Source organism: Triticum dicoccoides, chromosome 3B (genome assembly GCF_002162155.2).
Source record: "Triticum dicoccoides isolate Atlit2015 ecotype Zavitan chromosome 3B, WEW_v2.0, whole genome shotgun sequence".
NCBI classification, from domain to species: domain Eukaryota; kingdom Viridiplantae; phylum Streptophyta; class Magnoliopsida; order Poales; family Poaceae; genus Triticum; species Triticum dicoccoides.
In genome coordinates this window covers 492,950,652-492,971,656 of record NC_041385.1, presented here as the reverse complement: position 1 = coordinate 492,971,656, position 21,005 = coordinate 492,950,652, and the positions used below count along the sequence as shown (strand labels likewise).

Genomic DNA, 21,005 nt, shown 5'->3' with positions numbered 1-21,005 from the left:
CCTTTCTAGAGAAGGAGTTTCTCTCGAAAGAAGTGAGTGGGAGGAAAGTAGAACTTGATGAGGTAATTGTACCTGATCCCTTATTGGAAAGTAGTTCATCACAAGAACCGGTTCCTATGACAACTACACCAATCAGTGAGGAAGCTAATGATATTGATCATAAAACTTCAGATCAAGTTACCACTGAATCTCGTAGGTTTACCAGAGTAAGATCCGCACCAGAGTGGTACGGTAATCCTATTCTGGAAGTCATGTTACTTGACCATGGCGAACCTACGAACTATGAGGAAGCGATGATGAGCCCAGATTCCGCAAAATGGCTTGAAGCCATGAAATCTGAGATGGGATCCATGTATGAGAACAAAGTATGGACTTTGGTTGACTTGCCCGATGATCGGCAAGCCATCAAGAATAAATGGATCTTCAAGAAGAAGACTGGCGCTGATGGTAATGTAACTGTCTACAAAGCTCGACTTGTTGCGAAAGATTTTCGACAAGTTCAAGGGGTTGACTACGATGAGACTTTCTCACCCGTAGCGATGCTTAAGTCTGTCCGAATCATGTTAGCAATTGCCGCATTTTATGATTATGAAATTTGGCAAATGGATGTCAAAATTGCATTCCTGAATGGATTTCTGGAAGAAGAGTTGTATATGATGCAACCGGAAGGTTTTGTTGATCCAAAAGGTGCTAACAAAGTGTGCAAGCTCCAGCGATCCATTTATGGACTGGTGCAAGCATCTCGAAGTTGGAATAAACGCTTTGATAGTGTGATCAAAGCATATGGTTTTATACAGACTTTTGGAGAAGTCTGTATTTACAAGAAAGTGAGTGGGAGCTCTGTAGCATTTATGATATTATATGTAGATGACATATTATTAATTGGAAATGATATAGAATTTCTGGATAGCATAAAGGGATACTTGAATAAAAGTTTTTCAATGAAAGACCTCGGTGAAGTTGCTTACATATTGGGCATCAAGATCTATAGAGATAGATCAAGATGCTTAATTGGACTTTCACAAAGCACATACCTTGATAAAGTTTTGAAAAAGTTCAAAATGGACTAGGCAAAGAAAGGGTTCTTGCCTGTATTACAAGGTGTGAAGTTGAGTCAGACTCAATGCCCGACCATAGCAGAAGATAGAGAGAAAATGAAAGATGTTCCCTATGCTTCAACCATAGGCTCTATCATGTATGCAATGTTGTGTACCAGACCTGATGTATGCTTAGCAATAAGTTTAGCAGGGAGGTACCAAAATAATCCAGGAGTGGATCACTGGACAGCGGTCAAGAATATCCTGAAATACCTGAAAAGGACTAAGGATATGTTTCTCGTTTATGGAGGTGACAAAGAGCTAGTCGTAAATGGTTACGCCGATGCAAGCTTTGACATTGATCCGGACAATTCTAAATCGCAAACCGGATACGTGTTTATATTGAACGGTGGAGCTGTCAGTTGGTGCAGTTCTAAACAAAGCGTCGTGGCGGGATCTACATACGAAGCGGAGTACATAGCTACTTCGGAAGCAGCAAATGAAGGAGTCTGGATGAAGGAGTACATTTCCGATCTAGGTGTCATACCTAGTGCATCGGGACCAATGAAGATCTTCTGTGAAAATACTGGTGCAATTGCCTTGGCAAAGGAATCCAGATTTCGCAAGAGGACCAAGCACATCAAAAGATGCTTCAATTCCATCTGGGACCAAGTCCAGGTGAGAGACATAGAGATTTGCAAGATACATACGGATCTGCATGTTACAGACCCGTTGACTAAGCCTCTTCCACGAGCAAAACATGATCAGCACCAAGACTCCATGGGTGTTAGAATCATTACTATGTAATCTAGATTATTGACTCTAGTGCAAGTGGGAGACTGAAGGAAATATGCCCTAGAGGCAATAATAAAGTTATTATTTATTTCCTCATATCATGATAAATGTTTATTATTCATGCTATAATTGTATTATCCGGAAACATGATACATGTGTGTATACATAGACAAACTTAATGTCACTAGTATGCCTCTACTTGACTAGCTCATTAATCAAAGATGGTTATGTTTCCTAACCATAGACATGTGTTGTCATTTGATTAACGGGATCGCATCATTAGGAGAATGATGTGATTGACTTGACCCATTCCGTTAGCTTAGCGCTTGATTGTTTAGTATGTTGCTATTGCTTTCTTCATGACTTATACAAGTTCCTATAACTATGAGATTATGCAACTCCCATTTATCGGAGGAACACTTTGTGTGCTACCAAACGTCACAACGTAACTGGGTGATTATAAAGGAGCTCTACAGGTGTCTCCAAAGGTACATGTTGAGTTGGCATATTTCGAGATTAGGTTTTGTCACTCCGACTGTCGGAGAGGTATCTTTGGGCCCTCTCGGTAATGCACATCACTATAAGCCTTGCAAGCAATGTAGCTAATGAGTTAGTTACGAAAGATGCATTACATAACGAGTAAAGAGACTTGCCGGTAACGAGATTGAACTAGGTATTGGATACCGATGATCGAATCTCGGGCAAGTAACATATCGATGACAAAGGGAACAACGTATGTTGTTATGCGGTTTGACCGATAAAGATCTTCGTAGATTATGTAGGAGCCAATATGAGCATCCAGGTTCCGCTATTGGTTATTGACCGGAAACAGTTCTAGGTCATGTCTACATAGTTCTCGAACCCGTAGGGTCCGCACGCTTAAGGTTTTGATAACAGTTATATTATGAGTTTATGAGTTTTGATGTACTGAAGTTTGTTCTGAGTCCCGAATGAGATTACGGACATGACGAGGAGTCTCAAAATGGTCGAGACATGAAGATTGATATATAGGAAGCCTATATTTGGATATCGGAAGTGTTCCGGGTGAAATCGGGATTTTACCGGAGTACCGGGAGGTTACCGGAACCCCCCGGGGGGCTTAATGGGCCTACATGGGCCCTAGTGGAGAGGAAGAGAGGAGGCAAGGGGTGGCCACGCCCCCTCCTCCCTAGTCCGAATAGGACAAGGAGAGGGGGGCGGCGCCCCCCCTTTCCTTCCCCTCTCCCTCCTCCTTCCCCCCTTCTCCTTCTCCAACTAGGAAAGAAGGGAGTCCTACTCCCGGTGGGAGTAGGACTCCCCCTTGGAGCGCCCTCCTTGGTCGGCCGCCCCCTCCCCCTTGGCTCCTTTATATACGGGAGCATGGGGCACCTCTACACACAACAATTGATCTCTTGATCTCTTAGCCGTGTGCGGTGCCCCCCTCCACCATAGTCCTCGATAATATTGTAGTGGTGCTTAGACGAAGCCCTGCGACGGTAGAACATCAAGATCGTCACCATGCCATCGTGCTGACGGAACTCTTCCCCGACACCCTGCTGGATCGGAGTCCGGGGATCGTCATCGAGCTGAACGTGTGCTAGAACTCGGAGGTGCCGTAGTTTCGGTGCTTGATCGGTCGGGCCATGAAGACATACGACTACATCAACCGCATTGTTCTAACGCTTTCGCTTTCGGTCTACGAGGGTACATGGACAACACTCTCCCCTCTCGTTGCTATGCATCACCATGATCTTGCGTGTGCGTAGGAATTTTTTTGAAATTACTACGTTCCCCAACAGAAGCAACCTTGTCTATCCCACCATGGCCATCGCCCATGAAGGACTTGCCTCACTTGGGTAGATCTTCATGAAGTAGGCGATCTCCTTGCCCTTACAAACTTCTTGGTTCAACTCCACATCATGTTGGAGGCTCCCAAGCGACACCTAACCAATCTATGAGACACCACTCTCCAAAAAGTAATAGATGGTGTGTTGTGAACTCCTTGCTCTTGTGCTTCAAATGATAGTCTCCCCAACACTCAACTCTCCCCCACAGATTTGGCTATGGTGAAAGAAGGATTTGAGTGGAAATCAACTTGGGGAAGGCTAGAATTCAAAGTTCAAATGGTAGGAGCGGAATCTCTTGATATCAACACATGAGTGGGTGGTTCTCTCTCAAAAAATGAATGGTGGAAGTGTAGGCACGTTTTGATGGCTCTCTCTTATGAGAAGAAGGGGATGGAGGGATATATATAGCCTCCTCACAAAATCTAACCGTTACACACTTTTGACCCATCTCGGTGGCACCGATTAGAAAACTCGGTGGCACCAATCTGTACAAAAATATGAACGTTAGGAATCTCAGTGGGACCAACGGGAATAACTCGATGGGACCAATGTGCTAGGGCTTAGGGCAAACTTCATCTCGGCGGCACCAATTGCATCAACTCGGTGAGACCGACGTGAGTGCAATGAGCAACAGCGAATCAGTCAAGCCAACTCGATGGGACTGATTGCAACATCTCAGTGGGACGGGAGTGAATGCAACAAGTCATAGAGCGCTGGCAAGGCCATCTCGGTGAGACCGAGATCCGTATCGGTGTGACCAAACTGTTAGGATTTTGGCAGCGGCTATGCCAAGATGAACTCGGTGGCTCCGGATGGGAAATATCGGTGGGGCCGGGTTGGGAATTAGATTTTGGACAAATTTGGATAGAGAAAGTGGCTCAGGGTTTTGGAGCAATATCACTAAGCACTTTGAGCAAGTAGATCATCAAGCAACACCTCATCCCCTTTTAATAGTATTGGCTTTCCTATGGACTCAATGTGATCTTGGATCACTTAAACAAAAATGTAGAGTCTTGAGCTTTGCCAATCCTTGTCCTTATCATTTTGAGGGGTCCACATCTCTATTTCATTCCATGCCAATCATTGAACATCCTCAAATATTTATGTTGAAAGGATATTGGTTCAATAAGATATATGTTGTTATGAATTACCAAAACCACCCGGGAATTAGTTGCACTTTCAGCGGTAAATGTTGAGGACATGAAGGGAGGAGTGGGAGGCGTGGCTCAGTCACACATTGCGTTCCTTGGATCCTGGAGTAAACATTTATACAGGTTGACCAATCCCTTCATTGCAGAAAAACATACGGTTGGTCAATGCTAGAGACCACCGGAAGCGGGATGGGTTACTATAAATACCGATGGAGCCGTAAATGTTGAGGACATGAAGGGAGGCGTGGGAGATGTGGCTCGATCACAATTGCGTTCCTTGGAGCCCCGAGTAAACCTTTATACGGGGTGACCGATCCCTTCATCACGGAACTTCTAGCTCTTCGTGATGGGATGATTTTTGCTCAAGTCTATGTGTTCTCACATGTAATTATGAAGACTGGCTGCTTAGAGTTAGTCAATCAATGGAAGTCGTGCGGCAACACAAGATCAGTTGCAGCGCCTACTCCCTCCTTCCATCTATATAGGGCCTAATGCATTTTTTAAGACTACCTTTGACTATTGACAAGATTAATAGTACATGACATGCACAATGTGAAAATTATATCATTAAAAGCTCTTTTCACACACGAATTTGATGGTGTGCTTTGTGTAAGTTGCATGTCATATATTATTGCTCTAATATTTGATCAAAGTTAGCCTCGAAAAACGCATTAGGCCCTATATAAATGAAAGGAGGAAGTATCTTGAATGAATTAGAGGAGATCAGTGCTAGCTTCGCCTCTCTTTAAATTACTCATGCCACTAGGGATAGAAATGTTCCGGCTCATCAGTTTCTACGTTGTTAGCTTGCTCACTTGATTGGACCGAGAATTGGCTTGACGTAAGCCTTGAGTTTCTTTTTTATAAAAAAAATGTTTGAATTGCTTACCACATGTTTCACGTGGCTAAGGGCATCTTCAGCCGGCCCCCCAGGATGCCCCCCACGAGCGCTTTTTGGACGCCGACGCCTAATTTTTCTCCCAGTCGGGATCCCAAGACCTAAAATAGCGCCGGATTTGGCCGAAATTACGCCCGGCGGTACCAACCCACACCCAAAAAGCCGGGGCGCAGCTGGGGACGTCGGCGCTCTTTTTTGCATGCAAAGCCCCCACATGTCGGCCTCTCTCCTCGCTCTCTCTCCTCTTTTTCCTGCTAGGCCCACCCGTGCATGTGGGAATCTTTCCCTCACCCAGCCCCGCCTTCTCGGTCCTGCCCCGCCTGCTCCGCCCGCGCGCTCGCCTCCGCCCCCGCAGCCTCCCCAGCCGGCTCGCGCTCGCGCCCTCCTCTGCTCGCCGGAGCTGGGGCACGGGCGAGGGCGGGCGTCCACGGCGAGCGGGCGCCAGAGTCATGGCGGGCGAGCGCGGGCGTTACGGCGGCCGCGTGAGCTCGCGGGAGCTCGTCCATGGCGTTCTGTGGGGAGCTCGTCTGTTGGCCTCGTCCACCGCCCGCTCGAGCGCGCGCCGCAGGCCGTTGTTGTCGTTGTCGACCGCGCGGTGCATCTTGGCGAGCTCGACGGCGTCCTCCTCGGTCGCGCGCCCGCGTGCGAGCAGCGCATCTCCCTGGCGCGCCAAGCGGCCGCGGCCATGAGATCCCTACCCGTGGCCGCCCACGCTCGTCCGTGCTCCCCACCTCGCGTGTCGCCCTGACCTGCGGCTGCACGTCCCCTCGCCGGTCGCTCCTCACGCTCATGCCCAGCCCTGCCAGCCTCGAACCGGCCATGCGCCGCGCCCGCGAGCGCCGCCTCTCCTGCGCCGCGACTCGGCCCGGGCGGCCGCTTGCCGCGACTGGAACACCGAGCACGCGGGACACGAGGACGGGGCGTCGGTGGTCGAGCTCGAAGAACGCGGCGATGGACAGCACGACGATTCGCAGCAGCGCCGAGGCTGCGGACAGCGTGGCTGTATTGGCTGGTGATCCCGGCAGCGTCGGGGACGTTGGTGATGCTCTGACTCCGCGGTCTGCCAGCTGGGCTGGGGAGGGCAACGGCTGGAAGAAATCTGAGCCCCAGAGTAAAATTGTCGCCGGCAGCCCCCAGGCGGCGAAAAAAATGCCTCCTGGGGAGGCCAACGGCTGGAGATGCCCTAAGCCCTGGGTTTCCTATTTCGTGCCTACGGGCGGACTATAACACTCATCGGCGGCGCTGAGGGTATTCGTGTGTATTCGTATGAATACCCATTATTGAGCGCAAAAAAAAATACTTGCAGATGAGTCTAGTGATGTGTATCAAAATGAACAGTTGGCAGTTTGCTTGCGTTATGTTGATAAGAAAGGAAGGGCTGTTGTAGGATTTCTTGGTCTTGCTCATGTTCAAGATACTACCTCTTTGACACTTAAAGCTGCTATTGAGCAAATGCTTATGAAGTACAATTTGACCTTTGCAATGGTTCGTGGGCAAGGATATGATGGGGCTAGCAACATGAAAGGTAATGCTAATGGCCTAAAAAACTTATTATGGATGAGTCTCCTTCTGCCTATTATGTTCATTGTTTTGCCCATCAACTACAATTAACTCTTGTTGTTGTTGCCAAAGAGAGTGGTGATTGTACTTGGTTCTTTCAACAACTTGCACACTTGTTAAATGCTCTTGGCATGTCTTGTAAAAAGATGAGAATGCTTCGTATAGCTCAGGCTGAGGAACTCATTGATGCATTGGAATTGGAAGAAGTAGAGACGGAGAGTGGGCTGAATCAGGAAATGGGTTTGGGAAGGCCATGTGATACACGTTGGGGCTCTCACTTTAAAACCGTGAACCATGTCATCTGTATGTATGGTGCAATACGATGAGTCCTCATCAAGATTGGAAAAGAGTACCATGGTGCGGAGGCACAAGCGGCTCTAAGCATATTGACACCATTTCGATCATTTGAGTTTGTTTTCATGGCACACTTGATGCAAGAAATATTTGGATACACAGATGAGTTGAGTAGAGCTTTGCAAAAGCAAGACCAAGATATTGTTCATGCTATTGAGCTTGTTGATATCACAAAGTATCACTTGGAGGGTTTGAGGACTGATCCTGGATGGGATGATTTTCTCAAAAAGGTCACATCTTTTTGTACAAAGCATAAGATCAAAATTGCTGATATGGATGGTCCTTACTTTCCCGCTGGCCGGCCTAGAAGGGGTTTCTTTAATGGTGCAACGAATTACCATCGCTTCAAAGTTGATATGTATGTGAGTGTCATTAATAGGCAAATTAGCGAGTTGACTGGCAGATTTGATGAGGTAAACACAGATCTACTTTCTTGCATGGCAGCATTTTGTCCACTTCGTCTATTTGCTGCTTATGATCAAGAGAAATTGGTTAGGCTTGCTACAAAGTTTTATGCTAATGATTTCACAAGTGATGAACGGGCAAGACTTCCATGGCAACTAAACATGTATGTTACTCATGTGCGTAGAGATGAAAGGTTTCAAAACTTGAAGAATCTGTGTGAGCTTTCAGTTATGTTTGTCGAGACAAACAAGCATGAACAATACTATATTGTTTACAAGCTTCTTAAGTTGGTATTAATTCTGCAGTAGCTACTGCTAGTGTTGAAAGGGTGTTTTCTTCAATGAACTATGTGAAGAATAAGCTAAGGAGCAAAATGGGTGATGATTACTTGAACAATTGTTTGGTTACATTTGTTGAGAGAGAATTCTTCAATCAAGTAAAGGATGAGGATGTCATCAATCTCTTCCAAAAAGACGATCGCAAAGTTATATTGTAAGATGGGATATCATCAATCTGTCAAATAAAAGGTACTGGTGTCTTTATGTTCATGTATAATTAGTATGGTCTGATGCATTAAAAAATTACTATTGTCATACTGGTGTCTTTATAGTACATCTAGAGTATTTTTATGTGCCAATGAATACCCAGCCTTAAAATCCTGGCGCCGCCACTGATAACACTACGGTTGTTCATTAATAAAGCTCCCGATTTCAATGAAAAAAGGGACCGAATATGTAGGTCCAGCTGTAGTTTTTTGCCGGGAGAATCGGGCGTAGAAGGCGCGGCAGATCGGAGACGAGTTTTTTTCGAGAAAACTCGTTGGTCAAAGGAGCTCCTGCTCCTCGTGACCTGGTCTCCCATGCCCATCACGCCGTCCCGAGATATGATGCCACATCTCCTGTTTGGTGGCTGTGCACATGGATCAAAAGCGAACAAGGAGGAAACGGACGGAGAGACCCCCGTCCACCGATTGGACTTTCCCCACCGATCCCTATCCAACCGGCAGGAGTGAAAAGATTGATTGTTGCGTCCGGCGCACTCGCACTCTGGGACGGACGGGTTCACCCGTCGGCGCATCGTTTGTGTGTGCCTGGGCTCGCGTGCGGGGGCGTCGTGCCTGCCCGTTCTGTATATGCGTGTAGGTTTATTACTTTTGCTCGAGCTCTGCTAATTAAGTGTAGGAGACACTCCAAGCTCGAGTACATGACCCGCACCGATGAAGCGCAGCTAAATAAAGAGGGAAAGACCGACGGGTTCTTTAGAAAAGGAACCATACAGCTTGTCATGTACTGGTATGCTGCAATCGTCACCCCTTTACGATTTTTTGTCCAAAAGGACCCCCTGCCGAACGCTATTGTCAAAAAGGACTATCTGCAGATAAAAACGTCAAAAAGGACCCCCTGACTAGTGGCGGCAGGTGCGGCAGGCGACACGTGGCACCTGCCGCCACACCAGGAGGCGGCGGGCCCCGCCGCCACCGCAGGAGGCGGCCGCGCGGTGCACAACGGATTCGGCACAGTGCAACGGAACGGGTGAGGCCAGGTGGGCCACGCCGCCACTGGCTGAGGCGGCCGCTGCTGCCCATGCCGCGCCCAGGCCGACAGCAGCATCTTCACGGGAAGCGAGGCGCGGGCCCGGCCGCCACCGGGTGAGGCGGCAGCGCGCATGCGGCCCGACAGCCCTGACGGCGCTGATTTCAACGGCACTGATTTCTATGACAGCGACCTGACGGCGCTAATTTGGACGGCCTGCTGCAGCGCGTGATTTCCGCAGATGCTTTGTAAATTGGAATCTGATTCCCGCAGCCTGCGTGATTTCCGCTTCTTGCCGACACCCGAGAGCGGTCTAGTTGCTGCGTGTGATGAGACAACGCAATGCTGGAATCCGAGGCTGCGGTAGCTGAGTGTATCTCGTTCTGCCGACAATACAGTGCTCCTCCTCTTTATATACGCACAACCGCGGCTGCGCATACACTCTCTCGAATATCTCTCCTTGCCTTCACTGCCTCTCTACTCTGTCTAAGTCTAGAAGAATACACAGAAGGAAATACTTGGTAGCTACTTTCACTCGTGATTTTGGCCGATTTAGAGTTGGTTTTCGAAGATGGTGAAGTTGAAGAAAAGATAGATTAAGGTAAGATCTATCCATTTTTGTTGGTTTTGTTTGCATGCATGATGTTTTAGTTCTGTTTGATTAGTTCCTAAGTGTGTACTCTATGTTGTTTTAGGCATTATTTCAGCACTTGGAGGAGTCATTTGGAGTTTCTGGAGTAGGATTTGCCGTGCTAAGTGAAGTACGAAGGGGGAGATCAAGGTATGAGCTTTGCAATACATGGATTTTTTTGTGATGCACGGTGGTAATTAGTTAGTCATTTAGCTCGTCATTAGCTATGTGATGTTAGTGCTTAGATGTTCGGAAAAAATTCAAACGACGGATACAACATTTAAACTATTTTTTTGATAAAAGTAGGTTGAAGATGTTGTATCAATGTTAGTTGCATACATTTGTATTGACATGCGAGAAGCTCTTAATACGGTAATTAAGAAAAAATTACACTGTAATTTTTCATTGCATGTGGTATGATATTTCATGTGGTATGTTTATTAATAAGTCTATGGTTAGGAAATCGTAGGTCTACTTTGTTATGTCACAATAATCTAAATTTTATATGTTAAGATTAGGTGGTAATGTACTTAATGATAAATGTAATTAGGTAAAATAATTCATCTTAGTAGCAAACAAGGAGGAGATGACGTGATTGAATAAATTGTGTTACCATCTTCGCTATCCCTTTTGAGATGATGACCACATACATGCAAGTGTTATTTTCATACTTTTGATAGCAGAAAGAAAAATCCGTGTGTAATATTGATGTTCATGTGATATATATGTACTCGCCATGTCTATTTATATTTGTACTCGTTATGTGTACTTATATTGAATTTAAATTCATTCTCTTTGTATTATTGTACTCCTGATGTTAACTTCAGATAATTAATGTAAATCGTATCTCTTTGTATTTTTTAAGTTAATTTAGATTTGCATTTGTATTTCTGTCTTCCTCGTAATTTATATTTGTATGTTTGTGTGCAGGTTATGGGTGAAGTGCCAGTGCTTTTGCAGGGGCCCCATGACGCCGGGCACCGTTGCCACCTATTTTTGAAACCAAATACTAAGCATGATTATCGGCCTTTCAGACTTCGAACCATAAAGAAAACATGGCCAATACACAATCATTTCCTTGCTCACCTTGACGCTTATGGACTACAAGGTTTTGCTAGGCTCACATCATGCGACGACCAAGTACGTTCGGACCCATCCCTTTTGACATCCCTCGTTGACCGGTGGAGACCTGAAACCCACACCTTTCACTTTCGTTTTGGGGAGCTTGCACCTACACTGAAAGATGTTTCTATGATCACTGCTCTACCAATTAGAGGTGAGCCGGTAGTCTCTCCACGAGTGTCTCCATCTTGGGCATTAGATATAGCAGCCCGTCTTGGGATGGAAATGCCAGAATCACAACGTTCTGGTAACCCTCGGGGCATCCCACTCGTCTGGCTTTGTGATAACTTTCTTAATTTATCTAGCTTCGCCAATGAGGAGACGAGAAAAAGACATCTGTTTGCATATTTGTTGTGGCTCCTCGGGAATCTATTTCCAAATTCACATGGGGACGTTGTTGTCCCTGGTCTCATCTACATTGCAGAGAATATGGTAGATGAACCTTTACCCGAGCAGCCAAAATACAGCTTCGGTTCTGCCATGCTATCTCATACATACAGAGGCTTGTGTGATGCCACGCAAAAAACCTCTTTCGCACAAAAAGCTCCATTACTTTGTGTCGCCTATGAGTTTCTACAGTTGTGGTCCTGGGAATACCTCCCTGTAGGACGACCTCGTATAGTACAACCCATATACCCATACGACTTTGGCGAGGGTGCTAGCGCAACTATGGCCACCAGGTGGACAAAGGCACGGAAACGTTGGTCTCCAGATATTGCGAAAAATTGTTACCCTATGTACCACCAGCAGTTTGAGATACTTGATGAGGCAGAAGTCACATGGAACCCGTGGACTCAGGACCAGCTAAAAATGGTCTTTGATGCTCGACACTTCACACCAGGCATGTTGACCGATAGTGCATTCTGGCTGACTCGCTGCAACTTATTGTTCCTGTGGTGTGTTGAACCTTACAACCCAGAGCGTGTAATGAGACAGTTCGGTCTCTATCAAGAAATTCCACCACCTTTTCCCAGACGTATCGATGAGGAAACACATAAGTAAGATGTGACATCCCTAAATAGTTAGTGTCATTTTTAATTTACTAAACTCACACTTTGTTACATAATTTGCAGGCTAACCAATATGGGCAGGGGTTGGAGTTTATACATTGGAGGGAAGAGAACAGTGAATGGGTACACAAGTGGACAAATGAAGCGCTAGCAGATATAGTGCGTCAACTTAGGTATATTTTATGTACATTATTTTTTTACGATGATCATACGATGCGTGAAGATGCTTTGCTTTCATCACAACGGTTTATGTAATTATTTAATTTTGCAGGCCGTACGATGGAAGTACAGATCAAGCGTACAAGCAGTGGTACTGCATGAACACACGTGCTAGCCTGGCCAGTCAGCCAGCTAGTATACCAACACATCTCACACAAGAGGAGCAGGCGCGGAGACATGTTGAGCTGCATGCAACTTACTATCGTGACCACCTGGTAATCACTTGTAACTTTTTTAGGTCCATCATTTCATAATCATTGGAACTAAATAACATCCAAATATTGTTCAGCTTGAAAATGTCAACGAAGTAGGGCAGATGGCTACGGATAGCATGCCGGCCCAGGGCCCATATCGCAAGACATTCCAGAAACTTTTGCAACAATTCGTGGCAAAGAAGTTCAGATGCGGTAGAGGCGACGACATTGCCACTGGAGCATACATGCCGGTAGCGAGGTCAGCCAGACCGAGTGCGGCACCGTCGTCCAGACCGAGCGAGGCGCGTACGAGCCATGAGCAATGGGGGGAGGGTCCGAGTACTAGAACGACATTGCCACGACATGACTCATCTCTGCCACTGCATCGCTCTTCTTCGATGCAGCTTCGTCAGGGGCAAACATCTCAGGACCATGGCACGGGCTTGGATTCGATGCCCGAGCAGTTTCTTTCCCCTAACCCATATGCGTACATAGGATATGATGCATACACCCAAGGTGAGGGATCTCAGCCGTTTCTCTCCACGCGAGGGATCCCCATGCCCGAGGAGACTCGTGTACCAGATTTAAACCAGCACCAAGTACAATGGCCAGACAGTATAGGAGAGGGATATGCTCAGGTAGTCATGTTTACATTTCAATGCATTTACAATGATATCATATACTATCCTCTAACAGTTTGTTTAAAATGTTTCTATGTGCAGGACACACCTGATGTTAATTGGGGCGATGAGAACACCCAACGCGGCGTCAACACAGGCCTCCGAGGAGCATCACATGATCATGGCGTCAACACAGGCCTCCGGGGAGCATCACATGATCTTGGCGACACGGTTACATCATTAGTTACAGAGTTCTTCGGAGGGGATGTTATTGGCCCATCTTTTATCCCCCCGGAGTCACAACCATACGCCTACAATTACGCTTCAGGTTCGCAACAAGGATTCGCGACTCCACCACCTACGCAGGACTCGCAGACACATGAAGCCGAAGTGGAGTACGGCCGCGGTCTTCGTGTGACCCGGCCACCTAATCGCTTGTCGCCTTCCGGTCGTAAGGAAAGGCCAGGTGGTCGTCGTTAAGTAGGGTGATTCATCTATGCACGTGCGCAACCCATTGTATCTATATATGTGTGTATCAGACTTTTCGATTTGAACATCTATGTTTGCTGAAATAAAAATGCACCAGTCAACGCTTTCCCCTTAATATTTTCAGGCAACGCTTTCCCCTCAATATTTTCCCGCCAACGCTTTCCCTCCATATGTTCCGCCACCCGTTTCCCGCCAACCCCTTCCTGCCATATCTTCCCGCCACTCGTTTCCCGCCATATGTTCCCGCCAACCCTTTCCCGCCATACTGCACTCGTTCTTTCCCGCCATTTTCTCCTCTCTACCTATAAAACCCCATTCAGACGGAGGTGGATAAGCATTCGAGTGTAGTGTAGTCGAGATGTCCCATTATCCTTTCGATCGTAGTTTTCACCCTGGGATGAGCAGGACTCTTCTGAGGCTAGCTACCAATTTCAGGATGGACAGTAGGATAGTTCCATGGGACGAACTCACCGGTAGTGACACCATAATGAATGAGTTGGCTCACCAATTACGTAGGTCTGGGTGGCCTGAAAGGACCTATGAGGAGGTACGTAAAGAACTTCTTAGGTTGCATGCAAGGTGGAAGAATGTAGTGGAGCCGAAGAGTGAAACTTTCAGAAGGACTGCAGAAATGCATCCATTTTTATGGACTGAGGAGAGCGAGGATGAAGATGATATCTTCATGCCGCCGCTTCCGGGTGCTGCATCATCAAAGGGCAAGAGTTCTGCATCGTCTAAGGGCAAGAGTACTGCATCCTCGAAGAGCAAGAGTTCTGCATCGTCCAAGGGTAAGAGTTCTACATTCTCGAAGGGCAAGAGTTCTGCATCGATGGAGGATGACGATGATGCCTTCATGTAGTTTTATTCCAGTTCTACCGTTTAATTCGGATGTACTTGCATTATTAGTTTGTACTCTGTTATTGTAGGGCATTATGTTCTATCTTAATTTTATTTTGTAGTTGTTGCACGATGTTCGATATTAGTGGAGGGAAAGAAAATGCCACTACTTTATTCTTAAACTATATTTTTTTCCATTACGACACGGCACAACTGAAAATAAGATACATTGTAGGAATATACCTACATTTAACTCCTGAAATAAAGCTACATTAAAGTGCAGAAATAAAGATACAAATGATTGCGGAATTTTAAATACTACCACAGGAATCTACTGAGTCCAGCGTGGATATTTTCCTTTTCCATCGCCAGCTTCTTCTGCTGCCTTGGCCTGACGAGCCCTTTCTTTCTTTCTCTGCCTCTCTGCCTCACGAGCCTCCTTTCGCTGTCGTTCCTGCTCCTCCATGCGACGAGCCTCTTCCCTGTTTTTCTTTCCCATTTCCTCAAAAAAACGGTGTTGCTCCGCATAGTATTCTTTTAACTCTCTCTCTTGCTCTGCTTTCTCCTCAGCTTCCGCCTTCTCGCGTCGCTCTTCCGCAAATAAACTATTCCACGCACGGCGACTTCTTTCACGAATCTCAGTCACTGCCCAAGCCGGCTTCTCCGTGTCAATCCAATGATAGTACATGCACAGAGGCGGAGGAGACTACAACAAGAAACAAGAATGTTACTAAAGAATCAATGAAAATACCAACAATATCTATTCGTGATGGTTAAAGCATACCGGAGGCTTGTCGTACTCTGAAATAGCTACGGCAGGATCTTCCTCATAATTGGCGCACATGAAAAACTTCATGCCCAACCAATCTGAAAAATTCGTCACCTCCTTCACCTTGCAAAGATCGCCACACCAACATCGCAGGACTGCCACCCCAGGAGGCAAACTTGCGTTCTTCATTTTCCTCGGCCTAATGCTTTGATCCGAGCAAGGCAAACTCATACCGACTGAAAAAAATTGTGTTATACACTTTGCGCAGTGGCGATTTCAAGGATGGCTGGACGAGAGCCTCGGTGTCTCCTTTTATAAGCCCAGACGATAAATAATGGCGAGAAAATTAAGCAGTAAATTTTAGGATCCCTGTAGTGTCGGCGCAATAGCTTCCCGCAGTATTGGATTCCCGCAGCGAGTGACTGATGCCGTCGCATCCTCTCAAGCAATAGCCAGAGCGATTCTCACAGTGCGGTCCTATCCGCTGAGGCAAAAGAAGCTAAAGCAAGACTGTTTCTTGGGCGAAAGAAGCATCAGCGTGCATTTTCCCGCTCGTGGGAATCACCGCCGTCAGGGTCGCTGTTGCACACGGGAATCAGCGCCATCTGCAATAGGAAAATCAGCGCCGTCCAAATTAGCGCCGTCAGGTCGCTGTCATAGAAATCAGTGCCGTTGAAATCAGCGCCGTCAGGGCTGTCGGGCCGTATGCGCGCTGCCGCCTCACCCGGTGGCGGCCGGGCCTGCGCCTCGCTTCCCGTGAAGATGCTGCTGTCGGCCTGGGCGCGGCATGGGCAGCAGCGGCCGCCTCAGCCAGTGGCGGCGTGGCCCACCTGGCCTCACCCGTTCCGTTGCACTGTGCCGAATCCGTTGTGCACCGCGCGGCCGCCTCCTGCGGTGGCGGCGGGGCCCGCCGCCTCCTGGTGTGGCGGCAGGTGCCACGTGTCGCCTGCCGCACCTGCCGCCACTAGTCAGGGGGTCCTTTTTGACGTTTTTATCTGCAGATAGTCCTTTTTGACAATAGCGTTCGGCAGGGGGTCCTTTTGGACAAAAAATCCCCCTTTACACCCCCCATCCTAAAGACAACCTTTTTCTTTTATCGGGAAACTAAAAAGGGAACCAACCTCGCCACGTTCTCTCCTTCCACATACTCCATAGTACATAGCTGGACTCCTAGTTCTCTTCGCCTAACCTAAACCATCTCTAGCCATCCATTTACAACTGTGATGATCCATTTTAATTAGTTTTTTTGTTGAGGCAAATCCATTTTGATTAGTAAAAGAGAAAGAAGGGAGAAATCTTTCACTGGTTGGCCACCCACCAATCCACCATAGACCGACTAGTCTACTAGGACGACGACCGCAGAATTGGCCACGGCAGCCGGCGGCCTCAGCCGATCCGCCACATTCCGGTAGTCCGGGTGAGTCCAACCGCTTCGCTCCTTTCGCTAAATCTAAAGGAAACCCCGAGCTAAATCCAACACTAGAATTAAGCACACTCGCCACGAAAAGTTCGCTCCAGCGAGTGAGCTCCCACCTCCCTCCCCTCCTCTCTGCTCCCACCAGGCCACCACCACCTCCACCAAACCCTCCGATCCAAACCCTCTCCCACCTCGCATGCCGCCGCTCCCCCCGAGGCGGCGGCGCAGCTGACCCCACCGCCCCTCCGGGAGTCCGCCGACATGGGCGGGGTGACCTCCACCATCGCCGCGCGCTTCGCCTTCTTCCCGCCCACGCCGCCCTCCTACACGGTCGTCGCCGACGCGGCCACCGGCCGCCTCCTCATCCCCGAGATCTCTCGGCCCCCCGCGCGCCGCCGGAGGCGAGACGGCGGCGGGGACTCCTCCTCCGGCGCCGCCGCCGCCGAGGAGGAGGACGCCACGGAGGTGGTGCGCCTCCGCACGCGCCGCGGGAACGAGATCGTGGCCGTCTACGTGCGCCACGCGCGGGCCTCCGCCACGCTGCTCTACTCCCACGGCAACGCTGCCGACCTCGGCCAGATGTACGGCCTCTTCGTCGAGCTCAGCCGCCGCCTCCGCGTCAACATTTTCGGGTAATGCTCCCCTCCCCCCGCCTCACTTTCGAAGCCGGACTTGCTTGCGGCTGAGAAGTTTCCGTTAGGGGAAACTTCCGGGAGACGATTAGGAAAGGTGCGTACTGGGTAGTAAATGGATATGTGGTGTGCATTTATTAGTGTTAGATTCGGTGTGCCTATTTCTGATTGGTTGCTGTAATTTTGCAAAAGGGGGTTTTCTATATTATTTCGGGGTAAGATCATCTTATTTTGGTGCTACTTCACTGCTGCAGATCCTTTTAGACTCAAATTTTCGAATTGCACACAAGATAAGGAAAACAAAACTAGTTACTAGTATTAGTGCGGATGAAATTCATCTGTATTTGTTGGTTCCTGCTTAGCACTATTTAATCTGTCCAGCCATGAAAATTATCTTTGTATTGCTGTCCAACACGGCGAGACCCTCAATGTATATTTGGTTCTTGCTTTTGGTGTTAAGGGACACACCGTATCAGTCCATTAGTTTAGAAAATCTCGACCTCATTTCTAAAATTAGATGGATTTCAGAAAACAGGCGGTTGCCTAGTAGTGTGCTGTATATGCTACAGCAGAAACTCTGTGACTTGAGTTTAATAGTTCCAGTTCCAGGCTATCTCTTGTTAGTTATACCGTTATACGGTAACAATGGGGCCATGGTACTGTACCCGACATTGTGGGGGTGCTAAAGAAATAAGATAATGTATTTTGTGGAGGTAGCTTGGATCTGACACAAGAAACTTTTCGAATGATGAGGAGATGGTATGTTGTATTTCGAGGCATAATTAGTGGGTCTGTCTAGTGGATCACCAATGTGCCAGATGATTGGAATTAAGCAGACATGGATCCCAAGACCCTCCCCCCACACCACCCACACACACGCTTGATTTATGCTCAAAGTTAGTACCCTACAGAAGAGTATGTTTCCCCCCTGACATCCATCTTAATAGACCCCCCTACGTGTTGCAGGTATGATTATGCTGGTTATGGGAGGTCTACAGGGAAGGTATGTTTGTGTTTTCTGCTTCATCTTTAACTTACGTGGCAATGCTAATCTTGTATGCAAGCATATTTTAATGGACAATTTATTCTTCCATTGAACAGCCCACTGAGTATAATACATATGCAGACATTGAAGCAGCATATAACTGCCTCAAGGAAAAATATGGTGTGCCAGATGAGGATATAATTTTGTATGGCCAATCTGTTGGAAGTGGTCCAACCATTGATCTTGCTTCACGGTTGCCAAACTTGCGAGCTGTGGTTCTGCACAGTCCCATTTTATCTGGACTGAGAGTACTATATCCAGTCAAGAAAACTTTTTGGTTTGACATTTACAAGGTAAATTCGATTTGCACCCTCCTCATCAGAGTTGGTGATAAATAGCTGATATATTTTCCCTCCATTTTGTAGAATGTTGACAAGATCAGCTTGGTAAATTGTCCAGTTCTTGTCATTCATGTAAGTTCTATTAGTTTACCCTACCCTCTTCTTTTTCAATACTATCTGCCTCTTGCTGTCTTGCATTACCTCTCTGGTGGGATAGTGGGATTTGTTTTGGATTTGTGATACCACTACATTGAGAAGCTGAATATAAATGATTCATTTTTAAATGCTCACCAAGCCAAGTATGTAAAAATTACACAAAAATGAACCAAATGAACAATCAGATGTTGAAGTTGCTGGGGTGATATAACATGTATCACCACAGTTTTTATATCAGAATTTTAGTTATTCAGTAGTCATAACTGAAACAGTTATAATACTTATGCCAGGGCACGTCAGACGACGTAGTTGATTGGTCCCACGGAAAGCAGCTATGGGAGCTTTGCAAGGTGAAACATTCACCTCTGTGGCTAAGTGGCGGTGGGCACTGCAACCTTGAGCTGTATCCTGACTACATCAGGCACTTGAAGAAGTTTGTGTCGAGCCTTGGCAAAAAGTCTACAAAACCTGACTTGAAAGAGTTACCAGCAACTGAAGACACTCGTAAAGACACAGAATCTGTATCCTCGGACAAAACCCAAGAAGCTGCAAAGTGCCGGCAGATCTCGCGGAAGAGCTTAGATAGTAGAGTTGGGAAATCCAAAACAGTGGATGTTCCTGAAAAGCCACGAATGAGCTCAGATGACGTTGACAAGTTTAGGAGGAGAAGATGCTTGGTTTGGTGATCTATGGTATGACGTCTGCACAGTTCATGGAGTAGTTTCTGAGCACCATGGAATGGGAATCAAGCAACTGTGTCATAGTGTATAGCGAGGAACAACGGCAACAGTTCCTGCGGTAGAGGGGATAATAGCTGTGTTTAAATGTGGGAGAAGAAGAATCAGGATGCTGGTGAATAAGCTGTTATTTATCAAAGAGGGTACGTCTCAACATGGTAACTTTCTCGGTTAATTAACCTGTATTGCAACCCCCGGTGGCGTTAGGATTTCCATCATGTAAAAGTGTACCGTGTTATTGTCTGTAATCACGAGGGACAAGGATAGAACATTTGCGGCCACTTTGTGGCGCGGTCTAAAGTCTTGGAGCAATCACAAGAAGCAACATATTCTAGTCTGGATATGCAAATATAGTGTTTATATGTTTTGTGGCTTAAAAGGAACTTTCCATTCGTTGCGTCTTTCTGCACCTTCATTTGTGTACTACTGTATGTTACTTAGAATCTGACTGTTGGGGCTGCAGAATAGAGAGAACTCAGGATCAGGAGAACACAATATGGTAAAAACCTATGTAATCATATGTATCATATACCCAGTTCAGCACTCCACTCCAATGTACGTATGCACTATGTACAGTACTGTCTCTACTGTGGCAGTTTAAAAAACCAAACACATATTTACATCACCTGGAAGGGACAAAAAAGAATCGTCGGATCGCTCATCATACACGGCAAGCAAATCTCTCAACAGCGATGAAATAAAACTCGGCCGGCCGCAAACACTGATCTAATCTACTACTGGCTGGTGTTAGGGGTGGTGGTCCTGCTGTCCCAGGGAGCGTGCACCGTGTTGGGGGAGATGGGCTCGGCAAAGTCCTTCTTGCCTTTGCCTCCACCGTCTTTGTGACCCAGGCACTCATCCTGGATGGCCCTGAGCACGTCCAGCACCTCCCTTATCGGCGGGCGCATCTCGCCGTTCTGCTGCAGGCACCGGAACGCCAGCTCCGCCACCATGGTCATCATCTTCCTCGCCGCCGGGTCCGACTCGTATCCCAGCTCCACGTCCACCAGCTCCTCCAGCCGGCACTTCTGGATCTTGCTGATGGCCATGCCGGCCAGGTTGATCTCGTTCCTCTGCCGGGTGATGTCCACGGCGGGCTTGGACGAGATGAGCTCCACCAGCACCACGCCGAAGCTGTACACGTCGCTCTTGTCCGTCAGCTGGTAGCACTGGTGGTACTCCGGGTCCACGTACCTGCCATTCATTCGCAACAATCAAACACAACGGTTGGTTACATTGCTCCTGCGTTTCCACAACAGTACTATATGCCATCGACCGGAGTGAGTGA

General features: G+C 47.4%; 3 protein-coding genes across 7 annotated transcripts in view; 2 read left to right on the top strand and 1 right to left on the bottom strand.

The window, feature by feature from the left end:
* The first annotated feature begins 12,837 nt into the window (after positions 1 to 12,837).
* LOC119279603 lies at positions 12,838 to 13,834 on the top strand. Its single transcript, XM_037560792.1, has 2 exons — positions 12,838 to 13,372; positions 13,457 to 13,834. Exons 1-2 carry the CDS (start codon positions 12,857 to 12,859, stop codon positions 13,832 to 13,834), a joined length of 894 nt encoding a protein of 297 aa, XP_037416689.1. The 5' UTR covers positions 12,838 to 12,856.
* Positions 13,835 to 16,922: 3,088 nt separating this feature from the next.
* Positions 16,923 to 20,066, top strand: LOC119276718 (alpha/beta hydrolase domain-containing protein 17B-like). Its single transcript, XM_037557856.1, has 5 exons — positions 16,923 to 17,498; positions 18,465 to 18,501; positions 18,600 to 18,836; positions 18,909 to 18,956; positions 19,271 to 20,066. The coding sequence occupies exons 1-5, from the start codon at positions 17,128 to 17,130 to the stop codon at positions 19,664 to 19,666; spliced, it is 1,089 nt and encodes a 362-aa protein (XP_037413753.1). The 5' UTR covers positions 16,923 to 17,127; the 3' UTR covers positions 19,667 to 20,066.
* Positions 20,067 to 20,214: 148 nt separating this feature from the next.
* Positions 20,215 to 21,005, bottom strand: part of LOC119276717 (LEAF RUST 10 DISEASE-RESISTANCE LOCUS RECEPTOR-LIKE PROTEIN KINASE-like 1.4) — a 31,316-nt gene continuing 30,525 nt past the window's right edge. For all 5 annotated transcript variants that reach the window (XM_037557853.1, XM_037557851.1, XM_037557852.1 and 2 more), the window contains exon 5: positions 20,215 to 20,911. In XM_037557853.1, the coding sequence (XP_037413750.1) occupies positions 20,452 to 20,911 (460 nt within the window). In that variant the 3' untranslated portion in view covers positions 20,215 to 20,451. The remainder of the gene's footprint in view (positions 20,912 to 21,005) is intronic.